The sequence below is a fragment of the Penicillium bovifimosum genome (assembly GCF_028826915.1).
Source record: "Penicillium bovifimosum strain IBT 22155 chromosome Unknown utg000003l_segment0_segment0, whole genome shotgun sequence".
Taxonomy (NCBI): domain Eukaryota; kingdom Fungi; phylum Ascomycota; class Eurotiomycetes; order Eurotiales; family Aspergillaceae; genus Penicillium; species Penicillium bovifimosum.
In genome coordinates, this window is record NW_026622712.1 from 1,452,582 (window position 1) to 1,469,073 (window position 16,492).

Genomic DNA, 16,492 nt, shown 5'->3' on the forward strand with positions numbered 1-16,492 from the left:
TCTAGGTCATTCTGGTGAATCGCCTGAGGAGGTCGCTTAGACTTATAGCCCCCGGGATCCGTCCCTGCCACCACATTACAATAGCAGTGGTAATCCCGCCAAGAGTCACAGAGGTGAGAGTCAAGTTGCGCACACATTGAACGAGGCACCTTTTGACGAGTTCATCTTTCCGCTCGGCGAAATTTCCTGGAGCATTAGTTCGGGGGAAGGGCTCGTCGGGAACAGGCTTGTCGAGAAACTATCTCTATCATCAGCCATAGTTCTGTGAGAAAATCCAGATTATTTCAAATCATACCTTGCAGAGCGGCTCCCAGCCATCATCGACGGACCACTCAAGCAACCTATCCTTCGGCACCATTCCTCGGACCATGTTGCAGTGGTCGCGATAGACCCACTTTGCGTTTCGCTGGATACCATCTGTGCCAGGCACGCCACGAAACACGCCTGGATATCCATATCTTAAATAAAGACTGTAAAGCCAATAAATCTGCGGGCAGAACCACTGCATCCCCCACAGAGTCCATGATTGACCGATCCCTTGGGCGATGGTTTTGTCGATGCTGCGGTACCAGGCGTCTATATCCGGACGCACGTTGAGTATCACTTTGGCGTCTGGGTAGGCGGCGAAAAGCTCGGGACCGAATAAAACAGACACGGAGTCAACGACGGCCTGGTGATCACCGAGGATAATGTCGAACTCCGCGCTGGTAATCTGCACGTCGCCATCGTGAGCACCGTTGTATTTCCGCCGCACTAGCTCAGTACAGTGCTGCAATTTGCTGCCATCTGTCTCGAACACCACGTCCCAGCCATGATATGTTGGCAGGCCCAGAGTCCGTAAGGCCACGCTTAGGGATTCAGTTCCGGTGCGTGGTAAGCCCAAGCAAAGCACCTCAAGGGGCTTGCTTCGTTTATGCGGAGCCGGTTCGGGAAATCCGTAGAGTAACTGTTGGAGGGCGAACATTGGAGCTCGAAAAATAATTAAAGCTGGCGTAAGCTTGGGAAGAAGGGTCTTCCACATAAGTAGTAGCTACAATGGGTCACATGATTCCCGGCGCGGGCCGATGGGGGGCCTGATTAGGAATGCGGCGGGGCGCCTGAAGTGACAAGTCATTTTCTGGGAATCAAGTTAAGAGGTGTGGAGGTCAATGGAACTTCCTGAATTTCGGAAACTATTGGTGACTGTACTGTAAAACCATTCTTGAAAACAGTGCTCGTGGATCAGCTATCGGGCAATCTAAAGGGACAGGCTTCGCGGTTTCTAATCGCAAGCTCGGGCTTCTGCTCAGCATAACTGTTTTAGCCAAGATTGACACGTATGCTGCGGAATAAGCACTTGGAATTGATCCGCATCAACTCGCATAATGAACGAACAAACAAGCAAATTGAATTGAGAGTAAATGACTATATTTAACTAAAAGGCGATGACTGGAATCAAGGTCAGGCCTGGCGGGTATCGTCGCCCGTCAAGAGTTAAAAGTAAGACTACAAAGATGCAAGGCACTACAAGTGGGGACATCGAAAGGGAGACAAGGTTAAGAAAAGAACAAAGAAAAACAAGAAAATGGCCGGAGATAACGCTAGCCGGCAAGCAGGAAATCACTTCCCGTCGTAGATCTGGTCAGGCGTGAGGGTAAAATTGCCCTTCTCGATCTCCGCGGCGTCAACATGGTCGGGTTTGACATACCGCGCGGTAAGGGCAAACCGCAACTTGTTCTCCGGCACCACCGAGTGCTATATCGGTTAGCTCTGTTGTTTAGCGGTGCCAAAATGGAGGATGGCCACGAACCTCGTAGTACCTCTGAAGGTTTTCACCGTGCATGACTACCAAGTCTCCATGGTGCAACTCCAACTTGATGGCTGGTGGAGCTTGTTTTCCCTTCTGGATGGCAAAGAGAGTTCGTCGAGAGTTGTCATACTCATCTTGGGAGATCTCGCCAGCTCCAAACCTCTCCTTGAGCGCACGACGCTCATCTTCCAACCGGCAGCCTTTCAGCACGGGGTCCTCTTGCAGAACACTCCCAGATACAGCTTTGCCATCGCCGGCGTCCACCCGTCGAGTATGTCCGTTGAAGTGCTTGTACTTCATGCGGATCCACATGGTGGATTTTGCTCCAAGTGAGAGGGTTGCAATTGTAGGGCCTAGAGAGGATTCACCATCGTCATGGTACTAACAAATCTATGCTTTAGTCGAGAGTAGGGCCAATCTCACAGTGTCACTTACTCCTATCTTCATGCCCTCAAAGTACCCCAGCGTCAACAGCTCATTGGGAGGCATGTACATGTCTCCAGCGGAGATGACAGCTTGTTCAGTCGCCCACGAAAGACGACCCAGAGCTCGGAGAATGATCCCAGGGGCTTCGCCAAACGCCTTTGACAGCACCGACACGACATACTTATACGGGCTACCCTGTTTGATTTGGTCAGCAGAGAGGTCAGTAAACATGATGATCGGACGAGCTGACGTACGTGGTTCACCGCGAAGTGAGCGGTAAGTGTGCCCGCGACTGTCCAAAGTAAGAATCCTGAAACTTAAAATTGTGCACCTTGCTCACTTACCTAGACTGGACGAAAGCGGAAAACGTTTTAAACCAAGATCTTCACGCTGAAGACCGATAAACAAGTCGTCGGACCCATTTGGTCGGCTGTTGATTTCGGCGTTCGCGACCAAATGGGTGATAAAGCCGACTCCATCAAGTTTGTAGGTTAGCTTGCGATAGGGTGACAAGCTAACATCATCGATCTCGGGGATCATGAATTTCCTATCGAACACCATTTCTCGTCTCATTGAGGGCTGCTCGGAATCATCGAGTAGAACTTGGCGCGAGATGGGGTTCATTGTCATGAGCCGTTCAAATGAGCAGACGTTACCGCCCGTCTGAGTGCCAGTAGAGTCATCGCTGCACTTCCACCCTCGCCACAATGTCCGTCGAATACATTTGTGACACTCGGGGCACACAATTCCTTTCCACGCACCACGAGATGTGCTGACGTCCGTGGCATCCTCATTCAGTGTCGACAGATGATCGGGGACAAGGCTGCAGTTAGGCCGAATTTCATTGTCGGGACGACTGCGGAAGCTCAAGAAGGCAGGGTTAAAAGTTAGCTCAGGAGGACTGGAAACGTTTCCAATCTTCCAGAACCTGTCACACTCCGGCTGAAGGCACATCCAACCATCCTCATAGACACGGATGCTTTCCTTGGAGCAGCCCTCGCACTTCAGGGTTTGAGGCTTTGTGTCGAAGTCTCTGAGTTCGAGGGGCATTGGAGGAGCAGAGCCCTTTGCTGCCCACCAGCTTTTCTCCGCGAGATCCAATTTCTCAAAACGGACCTTCGCTCCATGGTTCGTACCAATTCTTTCAAACCAAACATTGGTAACCCGAAACCATGCCATGACGTTGTACCGATGTGGAAGGTCCCGATTGAGAATCTTGTGCTTGCTCCCTTTCGTACTTGTCAGCTACAAGCTATACCATGCAATCCGTGATGAATTGGCAACCTACCAATAATTAACCCAACAGGAAGCTTTGAGTTCAGGCTAGCAATGATGCTTCGGGCGAGCGTGCTATCAGCCTCCTGATTCTTTTGGAGGGCCAGGTTTCCCTCTGAGTCTTTGGTGCAGCAACCACCACTAATTGTGTTAATACATGCAGTCCTTAGTTGTAGGATCACACTCACATTCGAGTTATGATGATTTCGTCGTCAATGTAGGTCCGGGTACCACCGTCGGCATCAATCAGAAAGCCCCAGCAAAAGCCCTCACTGTGATACATTGCGCCCTGAGTGCAATGGAACCAAGGAATTGCATCGCATAGCTGCTGGCGATTCTGGGAGGACATTAGGACCTAGCTGAAAAGGACTCGTTATGGGAGTTTCATACCTCAGCCCATGCGGGTGGTTCACCATGGACTTGCTCCAGGACCTGGTCAGTGCTGACCACTTTGATCTGGTCTGATGGAACTATTAGGATCAGCACGACATACATCACGTAACAAAGAACGTAAGTCAACTATCCAAGAAGCCTTTGTTACCTTTGTTTGCCGGCGTCTTTTCACTCTTGCCTTTGGTGACGCGGCCCGATCTCACCACTTGTCCAGCCACATGAGACCGACTAGCAGTCGGACGTGGAGCCATATCGCAGAATTCCAGCGCTTGCAGTCTGGTATGCTATTCCCTGGGTTAGCGTATGTGGTCTTCAGACCTATGGTGGGACTACCGTGGGATGGACTCACAGTACGAACACTCACAGTCACTCACACCCACCGCAGAAGCAAATCGGGGGTTCGATGGTGCTTCAAATGATCGCAGGTGCTTAAACCCAGATCGAAGCCAATGAACGCGGAGTAGAAAGAACGAAGATTGAAGCGCGCCAGGTCAGATTGCTAGGACTCGTTGTGCTGCTTCTAGGAAAGTAGGTGAAGGTCGAGAGGGAGGGAGGACACAGGGCAGGCCTACGACAAGCCTATATACCCACCAGGGCGGTACACAAGTCACGTAAACCTTAGATGGGATGAGTCCTTGACTAAAGAAAACCTCGAACCACCCATCGATGGATGGAGATGTGCTAATTTGGACAGGTTCCAAGGTTTCAAAAGATGGCGCTAAGCTCCCCATGACCTGAATGTTCCAAGCCAGGGAAGCCATTACGTGCTATCTACCGAGTCCATCCACGGGTGACTCAAGGCCAATGACAAAATGGAACGCTACCAACCTTATTTGAATGACCTCGTGTATGCAGCCAACCATGGAATCTGAGCAGAAATACTGCGATTCATATACCTACACTCTGTATGTCGACTGGACATATTTGTCCAAACCTTGACCATGCAGAGTGTGCACGTGCTTGAAAGCAATGTATGAGCTCTCGCATCGAGTTGGTACACTGTAGCAGGACAGTATGACCCTGTCCCAGCATCTCCCACGTTGTATGGCGAGCAATCTGTCGTCTAGGCTATGCAGTGTAGGTATATGAATCTCAGTATCTCTGCTCAGATTCCATGGTTGGCTGCATACACGAGGTCATTCCAATAAGGTTGGCTAGCTTTCCTTTTGTCATCAGCTGTGGGTCACCCGTGGATGGGCACTGTAGATAGCACGTAATGGCTTCCTTGGCTTGGAACATTCAGGTCACGGGCAGCTTCGGCCATCTGTTAAAACCTCGGGACCTTTCCGAATTAGCACATCTCCATCCATCGATGGGTGGGTCGTAGTTTCCGTTAGTCAGGGATTCTGCCATATAAGGTTCAACGTGACTTGTATACCGTCCTGGTAGGTTTTTGTAGGCCTGCCCTGCGCCATCCCTCCCTCTCAACCTTCACTTACCACAACAACGCGTCCTATCAATCTGACCTGGCGCGTTTCAATCCCCCTTCTTTCTACTCCGCGTTCATTGACTTGGATCTGGGTTCAACCACCTGCAATCATTTCAAGCGCCATTGGACTCGCGATTTGCTGCTGTGGTGGCTGTGAGTGACCGTGAGTGTTGTACTGTGAGTCCATCCCGCGATCGGTCTGAAGATGGCATGCGCTAACCCAGGAAATGGCATATCAAACTGAAAACACTGTGATTTTGCGATATGGCTGCACGTCCTATTGCTGGTCGGCCTCATGTGGCTGGACAAGTGGTGAGATCGGGCCGCGTCACCAAAGGCAAGAGTGAAAAGGCGCCGGCAAACAAAGGTAACAAAGGCTTCTTGGATAGTTGACAGTGGTGTATGGCATGCTGATCCTAGTAGTTCCATCAGACCAGATTGAAGCGGCCATCACTGACCAAGTCCTGGAGCCAGTGCATGCTGAACCACCCACGTTGGCTGAGGTATTAAACCCCCATCTCGAGTCCTTCCACCTCGGTTCTAATAACCTTACAGAATTGCCAACAGTTGTGCGATGCAATTCCTTGGCTCCATTGCACTCAGGGTGTGATGGATCACAATGAGCGCCTTTGCTGGGGCTTTCTCGTTGATGCTGACGGTGGTACCCGAACCCATATTGACGAAGAGGTCATTATAACTCGGATGTGAGCGTCATCCTCCAATAGCAACTAAGGACTGCATGTATTAACTGAATCAGTGGTGGTTGCGGTACCAAAGACTCAAAGGGAAACCTGACCCTCCGAAAGAACCAGAAGGCTGATAGCACACTCGCGCGAAGCATCATTTCCAGCCTGAAGTCAAAGCTTCCTGTTGGGTTAATTATTGGTAGGTTGCCAATTCATCACGGATTGTATCGTATAGCTTGTAGCTGACCAATATGAAAGGGAACAAGCACAAGATCCTCAATCGTGACCTGCCACATCGGTACAACGTCATGGCATGGTTTCGGGTTACCAATGTTTGGTTTGAAAGAATTGGTACGAACCATGGAGCGAAGGTCTGTTTTGAAAAATTGGATCTCGCGGAGAAAAGCTGGTGGGCAGCAAAGGGCTCTGCTCCTCCAGTGCCCCTCGAACTCAGAGACTTCGACACAAAGCCTCAAACCCTGAAGTGCGAGGGCTGATCCAAGGAAAGTATCCGTGTGTATGAGGATGGCTGGATGTGCCTTCAGCCGGAGTGTGACAGGTTCTGGAAGATTGGAAACGTTTCCAGTCCTCCTGAGCTAACTTTTAACCCTGCCTTCTTGAGCTTCCGCAGTCGTCCCGACGATGAAATTCGGCCTAACTGCAGCCTTGTCCCCGATCATCTTTCGACACTGAATGAGGATGCCACGGACGTCAGCACATCTCGTGGTGCGTGGAAAGGAATTGTGTGCCCCGAGTGTCACAAGTGTACTCGACGGACATTGTGGCGAGGGTGGAAGTGTAGCGATGACTCTGGCGCCGAGAGGGGTGGTAAGGTCTGCTCATTTGAAGGGCTCATGACAATGAAGCCTATCTCGTGCCGGGTTGTATACGATGATTCCGAGCGGCCCTCAATGAAACGAGGAATGGTCTTCGATAAGAAATTCATGATCCCAGAGATCGATGATGTTAGCTTGTCACCCTATCGCAAGCTCACTTACAAACTTGATGGAGTCGGCTTTATCACCCATTTTGTCGCGAACGCAGAAATCAACAGCCGACCAAATGGGCCCGACGACTTGTTTATCGGTCTTCAGCGTGAAGATCTTGGTTTAAAACGTTTTCCGCTTTCGTCCAGTCTAGGTAAGTGAGCAAAGTGCACAGGATTCTTACTTTGTTGATCCGCATGAGGTACAAGCTCTTCAATGGAAATACTCAACGGGTGGACACCGGCGATGGCAAATCTGTCTCTGGGAGTGCTCTGCAAGACAACCCCGTGCTGAAAGGCTACCGGTTGGAAGATGAGTGTCGTGTGCTCAAGGAGAAGTGTGAAGCTGGCGAGATCTCCCAAGATAAGTATGACAACTCTCGGCGAACTCTCTTTGCCACCCAGAAGGGAAAGTAAGCTCCGCCAGCCAGCAAGTCGGAATTGCACCCTGAAGACATGGTATTCATGCACGGTGAAAACCTCCAGAGATACTACGAGGTTCGTAGCCATCCTCCCTTTTGGCACCGCTGAATGACAGAGCTGACCGGGACCGGTATGGCACTCCGTGGGACCGGAGAACAAGTTGTGGTTTGCTCTTACCGCGCGGTATGTCAAGCCCGACCATGTTAACGCCGGGGAGATCGGGAAGGGCAAATTATTCCTCACGCCTGGCCAGATCTACGATGAGAAGTGATTTCCTGCTTGCCGACTAACGCCATCTCCGTTCATTTTCTTGGTTCTTTTGTTCTTTTTCTTTACCTTTGTCTCCTTTTCAGTGTCTCCACCTGCTATGTCTTACATCATGTCACGTTTAGATGATGAATAATTGATGATTTTACGAGGGGCTTTGGCGTCCGCCGGACGGCCAGCTTCAATTGGTGAGCGTTGATTCTTTTTGGGACCCCCAAGTACTGTAGATATAGATCCCCGGGATCTGATTGGTGGAGGATGTTATTCTGCCAGTTCTCACCGATTAACATCTGAAATTCAGGGACCAAATGACAGTCACGTGACACGCGACCCCCCTATCACATTCACGGATTGCTTCGCTAACCCTCAGCAATCATTTCAGTACCTCCATGGATTTACAGGTACTGGTTACTGGGCTTAGTGGGCTAGATAATAGCAATGCTTTCCTGGTTGATGTTGCTCATTCTGTTCATCTTCTGTAGTTAAGAGCGAGTGCATTCAACAATACTACGTAGTATGTGATGGTCATGTGATTCAATGGAGTGGATCGCTGGCCGGCCCTAGCCGCTAGGTATGGTGGGCCCTGTCCCGTTAGCCTGAGTCGACGGGCTGTGTCCTACGGTCTACCTAGGAGCGGTGGTGTGATAAGTACCCTGTGAAAGCCGGCTGGAAGCCAGGACCTAGCCTACAGTGTTGTTTATTAATTATTTGAAAACTAAATACTGTATCTTCCTGACTCTGATGGACTATGTCCAGAGGTTTATCATAACCTAAGTGGAGCAACTTGGATCGGCCATAGCCGCTAATCATCCAGGTATCGATTTGGCGCTAAACAACTTCGGGACCCCGACACCCTTTTTACTGTTAAGCTGGGACAGATATCCAAAGTCCGCGAAATTCCTGGCATATAACTCATCCCAGTCACCTCTTTCCTCTCTCATTGTTGCCCAAGGCACCGCATCACACACCAAATCGAGATGGCGGCCGTCACTCCCGTTCCTGTGACTCTTTCCAAAGACAAAATTCCGACTAAAAAGAATGTCAGAGACATTATCGGCACATTCCTGACGGAAGAATGGCCATCTGTGGATCCCGAGACCCTAATCGTGTCATACCATGCATCCTTTGCCAACGCCCACTGTCCCGTGGAGCGGCCGAGGCCCGCTACTGGCACATCTACTGAGACCTTGAAGGTGTTCATCAAATTTCACCATGAGGGCCAGGGGAGCCTCGATGTTTTCAAGCCTTTGGCACCAACCAAGCATGGGGAAGCACTTCTCTGCCACGAGTACGGTCGAACCGGATTAGGAGCCAAAGTCTACGGATTCTTCAAGACCCAGGATGGCACACTCGGGAGAATCGACGAGTTCCTAGATGCACGTAACATGGAACCAGAGGACGTTGAGAATCCGATTATCCGAGCGGATGTTGCTAAAGCACTGGCCGTGTTTCATGTCTTGAAGACGCCACTAGAGACAAAGGCAGTGGAATCATACTATGAAGCCATCATCAAAGGACTCAGAAGTTACCACAAAATGGACAAATTGAAGGCACTCGGGAAAGAAGGAGGTGTCAGTATCGACAAATTAGTTGACTACGACTATGGGAGGAGGCTGAAAAATGTGGTGGACAAGCTGGAGTCTATAGGAGGAAAGACAGGATGGTGTATTCATGACATCCAATTCATGAACGTGATGGTTAAGAATAATCCGAAGGATGGGGAGAGCAAAGTCACACTGATTGACTTTGAGTTCGTGATGCAGAACTACCGAGCCTTTGACATCGGAGGGCACTTCATGCAAAAGATGTTCAAATGGTTTGATGAGGAGAGCAGGATAGCAAATTGCAGGAAATATACAGAGGTGGAGAAGAGACACTTCTGTGATGAGTATGCCAGGCAGTGGAATCAACTGACAGGCGATTCAGATACAGCGGATCAGGTGTTCCTTGAATCCGAGTACGGATATCTGTTGGCCATCACTTTTGACATCCATAACATGCTTTGCTTCATGGATGAAGAAGATGACAAGGATCCATTGAACCTGCTCGGACTAAATAAGCTGTTCGATGAATTTGTGGACCAGTATGCTAGACTTAATTTAGAAGATCTATAAGAAAAAGAGAATGCATGCGCTCTCATTCTAGCACAGGCAAGTATTATTATTCATAAATCCCATTTTATGCCGACTTTTGACAGGCCAAGATAAAGTTCATTTCACGGTGCGCACTACATCGTCGATAGCCATCGCAACATATCGAACATTGTGCTCATTCACTGTCCAATGCGGTTAGCAGAGTACGGATCCTACCAACAATTGGGGGACTTACAGCCAGAGATAGAGATTCGGCCAGACTTGAGCATGTAAATGTGATGCTTCTCTGTCATAACTTTGACTTGACTTTCTGTCAATCCAATGTAGGTGAACATGCCAATCTAGATAATATTAGTACCGACCCATAAACAAAGGCCTTTTGGTCTGGAGATTAGAGCGTCATACCTGGTTTATGACATGAGTCCATTCGCCAGGTGTGTTAAGTTTGGACAGCTCATTGAAAAGGGCATGTCTCATCTTCTGGATCCTCTGGCTCATCGTCGTAAGATCTTCCTGCCATTTCTTCCGCAGCTTGTTATTACTCAAAACTGTCTTCACTATCTCGGCGCCGCCTCGTGGGGCCATGGAATACTCCCCACGCACCAGATGGCACAAATTTGAAAAGACCTTCTCCGAAACCACCTCTGTGGCAGTGGAAGTCAAGGCGATATGTAAAGCGCCAACTCGTTGTCCATATAGCCCGAAGTTCTTGGAGAAGGACTGGGCCACGCAGAACTCCACCAGCTCGAGCTCGTGGAAGAAATGCCGAATAGCCCAGGCATCTTTCTTGGCATCACCAGACGCGAATCCTTGGTAGGCGAGGTCAAAGAAGGGGATAATGCCTTTATCTTTGCACAGCCGAGCTAGCATTTTCCATTGCTCTTCTGTTGGATCAGCTCCAGTCGGGTTATGGGCACAAGCATGAAGAATGACGACGTCTTTCTCATTTGCCGACTCGGCTAATGTGCGGAATGTCCCTTCAAAATCGAAAGCTTTGCGACTCGCATCGTAGTACGGATAGCTTTTATGGGGCACTCCTGCCAACTCCCAGATGGCATAGTGATTCGCCCAAGTAGGGTCCGGGATCCAAACACATCTGGGTCGCACATTTCGAGCCAGGAGCTCAGCGCCGAGTCTATTAGCCCCAGTTCCAGAGACTGTCTGAATAGAAACGACTCGTTTCCGTTCCTGTTCAGCCACTGACACTGCAGATCCCTCTTTCTCTCCAAAACCAAAAACAAGGTCCGCAGCGAGATTGAGGAATTCTGGATCTCCTTGGATGGCAGTATATTCATGTCTGTTGATATCGCTTGCTTCGTGGATTTGCTTTTCTGCCTCTTCCACCACACGCAAGGGCCATGGGCTTCCCTCAGAAGTGCGGTAGACTCCTATCCCCAGATTGACCTTGTGCGGACTGCAATCTTTCTTGTATGCTCCATTCACGGAAAATGGTTCGTCAGGCGGCGCTTCCGGGAGCGTCGAGAACAGTGAATATACAGGGCCGTCGACGGGTGATTTCAAAATGGATCCCATAGTGAGAAGGACAGGTGTTCGATGTGTTAAAATAAGGAACGCCTGTCTCATGGTTGAACAAACAATACCCCGGCTTTATAGATCGCGCGGCAGCGCCGCGGCTTGCCTCGGCGCTCACCAATCCGAACCTTCTGAGATATCCGCATGGTAAAATACCCGCCTCCAGCCGCCGGCTGCCGCTTAGTTTGGGTTCCTGCTAAGTTAACAGCTTCTTGGGCTTCCTTCCGCGAAACGATGTGTTATTGGCTACCTAAATAAATAATGCATACCCAGAATAGTTTTCATGACGTCTGTCGTCTATTCCAACCATGAAACTTCAGTAAGGCAGGGTCAATGCCCGCTGATAGACAACTGGCGGTGAGATAACTATCTCATCTCAGTTTAAGCTTAATGCTGGAAAGTTTATCCGCGGATATGGAGAGAGTCAGAGACAGGTTCCCCGGGTTTACTGAAACCCTCCACGTGCAATATTCCGGTGATTGTTGTAGCATGTTCAACAAACCGATTTGTAGTACTGAGTCATAGGTATGGCTTTGTCTCTCGTTGAAAATTCCATCCTCGCGCAGGGTCAATATTTGTACCAGCAACCTGGTGGTGCTGAGATTCAAGTGATATGGAATTCAATGGACGTATATACTGCTGACCAATGCTTCGCCAATGCTGGCCACTTGGCAGAACTCGGACGCAGATTCTCCAATTGCACTCCGTAGTTACAAGAGCCAGATTACATGGATTGCAGTTTGAGCATAAGGTCATCTTGGTGCGGTGATGTCGCCAACGGAACCCCGCAGTTATCGCACCAATCAGCCTTTGGTTTGCCTGTTTGTACTTTGTAGTAATTGATCGGCTTAGATCGCGGGCTACCGTTATGTAGTGCTTTGTATTACCGTAACACTTGGAATGTTGGGCACATGCAATCGAGATAGGACCAGAGGTACAGCACTGCGTAATGCAAGGAGGTTACGATCTACAACCTGAGTCATGCATGGCAGCAAAGCAGCACTCAGCCTCAATCCATCTTGTACTGTGTAATACGCAGTATGTACCTACGCAGTACGGATACGCAATGAGGAATCCAATGGCCTTATGCAGATATGGAGACAGTGTGGAGTGGAGATTAGACTCAAGCACAATGGAATACGAAGATATGGGGCTTACAAGCTCACGACTTTACCTTGGCTTGCCTATCTAGGTCTGGCTTATCTCGAAGGTTGCTAATTCCATGTCTAACTGCTCATTTCAGAAGAGGTAGGATAGTACACAGTAGTCCTCAGATAGACAAGAGGTACCAAAACAAGTTGATCAAACAGATTTCGCCAATCTCCCAATAGTGGGCCTGAGAGGGTCTTTTCTCGGCAGGGTAACCAATACCAAGCAATCCTGGGAGGGGAGTAAAATCCTACCAATCACCGTTGCGGGGTCTCTTGCCAAAACAGTACCCACCGTCGACAGGGGGTTTTCCGCTGTTTTTCCTTTCCGGCGCAGTCTGTCCATCAAGCATAGTGGCTGGTTTGTGCGTTTCCCCATCCTCTACAACGAAGCACTGGCAATGAGTAGCGGGCTGCGAAGTCGCCATGAGCGGAAGGCCATCTCATAATACCTCTTTGCCGTCTCGAACTGACCCCCTAGTCTCTCAAAATGATGAGACGAACGTCTCTATCTATGGCGCGGCGCCCGAGAGCCGGGAAGTCACGCCCCCCACCCCACTTGAGATCGATGCGCTCGGTGCATACGGGGTCAATATACAAGATTCCGGGAGCATATCGCAGGTCATAACGGAGCAGCAAGCGAACCCAAAGGTTGCCATTCCACGACTTGACCTGCCGCTTGGTAGCACCAACGGTCGAGTTAGCCGAGCATGTCACAACTGTCGCAAACAGAAGAACAAGTGTTCTGGTCATCGGCCTTCTTGCCTCCGATGTCAGGAGACCAACGTGTATTGCGTTTACGTCGACGGCAAACGAGAGAGAAATGCTAAGTATCTGATGATTCCTGTAGATCTCGTTGTTGGACTCAATATTGACCCGGGCGTTTAGACAACTCACAATCATATCAAGCCAACTCAAACACTACGAATCTCTCGTGCGTGATATTTACCCAAAGATCGATAGCGAGCTGGCCAGAATTGTCGATCAAGCTCTCGAGAAAGTGCGTCAAAGTCCATGATATCATGGCGACCGTACGAGGCAAGATGATTCCTAATCACTCTTGACATCTCACAGATCTCCGGCCTTTCCTTGCCATCACCGACCGCCCCTAAAGTACCAGACGAGACGGAAGCGCCCGCTCCCATGATCTCTTCCGTGGATCACACCACTGAGGACTTCAACGGGGACACGTCACTACAAGCGAGGGGATTCGTAGGGGAACATTCGCCGATGGCATGGCTATACAGGCTTAGACGCCAGATTGACCAGGCAAGTTCCGACACAGCCGGGCAGTCCGAGCGACCCGGACAACCATCGCTTTCCTCCTGTGGTTTCTTTGTGGATGAGATTGGTCTGCCCTCGACAAACGATTCAGACTACCTCGCATATCCTTCGCAGGTGGTCGCCGATGAACTTGTGGACAGATACTTCCAGGTTGCGCATGCTTCTTTTCCGATCCTCGGCAAAGAAATTTTCCTGAACCAGTGTCGATTGTTCTATAGCAACACCCCGACACATCCCGGAAACAAGTGGATGGCGTTGTTGAACATGGTGTTTGCAATCGCTGCGAGGCATTTTGAGCTTGATGGACATCACCCGCGGCTAGATCATAATAAGCACGCGGTGTATTTTTCACGTGCTCAGCGATTGAATCAGACAGACTGTGCACTCTTAGACCATCCTAATCTGCAACAGACGCAAGCAGAGGCACTGATATCACTCTACATGCTCTCCATCGGACAAATCAATAGGTAGGTCGAACGCCGCGCCTGTGCCATTTTCTCGTTTCTGATTTCGGTATAGGGCGTGGAGAGTATGTGGTGTTGCTATTCAATCGGCAATCTCAATGGGTATCCACCTTCGTAGTGAGAGCAGCAGCATCACACACGTGTCCAAAGAAACCAGATATCGCTTGTGGTGGGCGCTGTATGTGATGGATAGCCTCCTTTGCGGCATGACCGGGCGCATGCCCAGAATGCCCCAGGAACACTGCACCACACCTTTGCCAGTGCCATACAAGGAGGAGGATTTTTGGGATGAGCACGTAGCGAGGCTGATCGTAGACATTCAGTCCCGAGACTCCCTGATGAAATCCCTCCTCTCTTATGATCGTTCGATCAGGTCGAACGAGCAATCAAGATATTCGCCCCCTCAACAGCCGCTACCTGAACCGGTATTGCCCATGCCGGAGCATCAGGCTAATGTCTCGCTGTACTTGCTGTACTCCATCAACCTGTCAGCTGTGATGAGAGATGCAATCGAAATCTTGTACTCTCCCGGCGCCGGGCGCAAGTCGCGACAGGATCTGGAAATGGCAATGATGTCGCTCAACACTGCCGCCGACAACTGGTTTGCTCGACTTCCTCAAACCTATCGTTTCACGGAACCACGTGTTGACAAAGCTTTTGCCCGTCAACGCACGAGTTTGGCTTTCCAGTATTATTCCACCAAACTTGTCATTTCCCATCCCGCCCTGAGTTATCAGCCACGTTGTGAGGGCTCTCCAAATGAGTTTTACCCACACATGGCAGCGATTTGCGTCAAGGCGGCATCCCATATGCTCGATCTGCTACCCAACGAACCAAGTATGGCCTGGCTCATGAGTTGTTCGCCTTGGTGGACGGTTTTGCACTACCTCACGCAAGGTACTGTAGTGCTCGTGAGGCAGTTGCTCACTCAGAGTCAGGCGTGGGCTATTGACTGGGACGAAACATTGGGGAGAGTCCAGAAAGCGCTGCGATGGTTCAGTCAGTGCTCCACCACAGACGCCTCATTCGAGCGGGCTTGGGGTAACTTTGCGGAACTCTTGTCGTCTCAAGGACTGGATTTCGGTGTAAGATAATGTTTCCCTGTTGTCGACCTCCTCTCCTGCACTCCTTGCTTTCGTTGTCAATTTTCTGTTCCGTATTCCAAGTATTACTGATTTCTTTGCGATTCCCTGATGCGTTCTCGTTTGGTTTGGAAACGATAAATCAGTACTATTTTAATGAGCGGGGTGAGATAGCTGTGTATCGGTGGACATCGGACGCGGACAGCAGCTGACAGGTAACCTCGGGGTGTTGGGCAATGAACTGCTTGAAGACTTTGGGTAAGTGTCTTCTGTTGGGTAGCCTTGAAGAGACCTCAAGAGGCTGCAAGCGAAGCACTGCTCGAGACCATCGGGTAATCATTGTCGTAGATAGGTGCCAAGCAGTGTTCTTCCAGTGCGGTACTGAGACTCACATCCTCCACCATCATAAAGCAATAGGAATGCGTAAGGAAGGGACTTTAGTGAGAGATAGTACAGGGAGAGAGAAGAAAAGTAAAATTGAATCCTTTTGAGATGAAACGAACTAGTTAATAGCACATGCAGCCCAAAACGTGACACACCACCGGGGGCGCACATGATCCGCATCTTCGGCCGGCGGCCTTCTGCTCGGCCGAAGACTAGATCTTATGAGTCCATAAATCTGTCACGTGTACATGGTGAGCATAGATCGTAGCTTGCAAAAACTTGCATATGCAGCGTAGTCAATCGCCCATAAGATTGCAATTTTGCTGTGATGTCGGCCTTGAAAAACCTGGTCGTGATATTGAAATGGATCTACAGTTCATCTTCTACCCGTGTGACTTGACAGCTACATCCACGTTTCTCGATGGACATTTCCAAGGTTCAAGTGCACATTTATTTACTTTACATCCAGAATCAGTTCCAGGTTCGCTCGATCCATGCCAAGAACGGTTAGTCAAATGTGTGGGGTAAAACAAGGCTCTCTCATTGGCTGGTCGTCTCATCCGAAGGGTCTCCCCAGGAGTTTGGATTTCTTTCCCTACGTACAGAATGGGAAACTATCTGCATGCTGGCAACAATACTCGGGCAACATAACTATGAATTGCTGCACATAATATTCTACAGGAAAAGAGTCGCAAAATTCCCTCACTGACTGTGGCAATATTCGGGGAAATAGCATACAGAAGCCGAATTATAAGCCGAATATGGGGATAACCTGCTTTATGGGCGAACAGATCGCTATATGGCATTGAAAATTTGTGAACCTTCTAAGAA

General features: G+C 49.7%; 6 protein-coding genes across 6 annotated transcripts; 3 read left to right on the forward strand and 3 right to left on the reverse strand.

Moving 5' to 3' along the window:
• Window position 1: 1 nt before the first annotated feature.
• Window positions 2-964, reverse strand: N7515_003600 (sulfotransferase family protein; the record flags this gene model as incomplete). Its single annotated transcript, XM_056664344.1, has 2 exons — window positions 2-238; window positions 296-964. 2 exons carry the CDS (start codon window positions 962-964, stop codon window positions 2-4), a joined length of 906 nt encoding a protein of 301 aa, XP_056523401.1.
• Window positions 965-1,599: 635 nt separating this feature from the next.
• Window positions 1,600-4,134, reverse strand: N7515_003601 (Oxoglutarate/iron-dependent dioxygenase; the record flags this gene model as incomplete). The annotated part of the gene is made up of 9 exons (XM_056664345.1): window positions 1,600-1,734; window positions 1,790-2,170; window positions 2,225-2,410; window positions 2,470-2,507; window positions 2,560-3,444; window positions 3,504-3,631; window positions 3,679-3,827; window positions 3,881-3,960; window positions 4,032-4,134. 9 exons carry the CDS (start codon window positions 4,132-4,134, stop codon window positions 1,600-1,602), a joined length of 2,085 nt encoding a protein of 694 aa, XP_056523402.1.
• A 1,442-nt stretch (window positions 4,135-5,576) lies between these two features.
• On the forward strand, window positions 5,577-7,677 carry N7515_003602 (uncharacterized protein; the record flags this gene model as incomplete). The annotated part of the gene is made up of 9 exons (XM_056664346.1): window positions 5,577-5,679; window positions 5,736-5,815; window positions 5,868-6,016; window positions 6,070-6,197; window positions 6,257-6,482; window positions 6,558-7,142; window positions 7,187-7,351; window positions 7,415-7,481; window positions 7,567-7,677. The coding sequence occupies 9 exons, from the start codon at window positions 5,577-5,579 to the stop codon at window positions 7,675-7,677; spliced, it is 1,614 nt and encodes a 537-aa protein (XP_056523403.1).
• Window positions 7,678-8,650: 973 nt separating this feature from the next.
• On the forward strand, window positions 8,651-9,787 carry N7515_003603 (putative choline kinase; the record flags this gene model as incomplete). The annotated part of the gene is made up of 1 exon (XM_056664347.1): window positions 8,651-9,787. The coding sequence occupies one exon, from the start codon at window positions 8,651-8,653 to the stop codon at window positions 9,785-9,787; it is 1,137 nt and encodes a 378-aa protein (XP_056523404.1).
• A 96-nt stretch (window positions 9,788-9,883) lies between these two features.
• On the reverse strand, window positions 9,884-11,299 carry N7515_003604 (putative aspartate aminotransferase; the record flags this gene model as incomplete). The annotated part of the gene is made up of 3 exons (XM_056664348.1): window positions 9,884-9,948; window positions 10,002-10,107; window positions 10,172-11,299. The coding sequence occupies 3 exons, from the start codon at window positions 11,297-11,299 to the stop codon at window positions 9,884-9,886; spliced, it is 1,299 nt and encodes a 432-aa protein (XP_056523405.1).
• A 1,574-nt stretch (window positions 11,300-12,873) lies between these two features.
• Window positions 12,874-15,289, forward strand: N7515_003605 (uncharacterized protein; the record flags this gene model as incomplete). Its single annotated transcript, XM_056664349.1, has 4 exons — window positions 12,874-13,277; window positions 13,336-13,447; window positions 13,522-14,198; window positions 14,251-15,289. The coding sequence occupies 4 exons, from the start codon at window positions 12,874-12,876 to the stop codon at window positions 15,287-15,289; spliced, it is 2,232 nt and encodes a 743-aa protein (XP_056523406.1).
• Window positions 15,290-16,492: the final 1,203 nt, after the last annotated feature.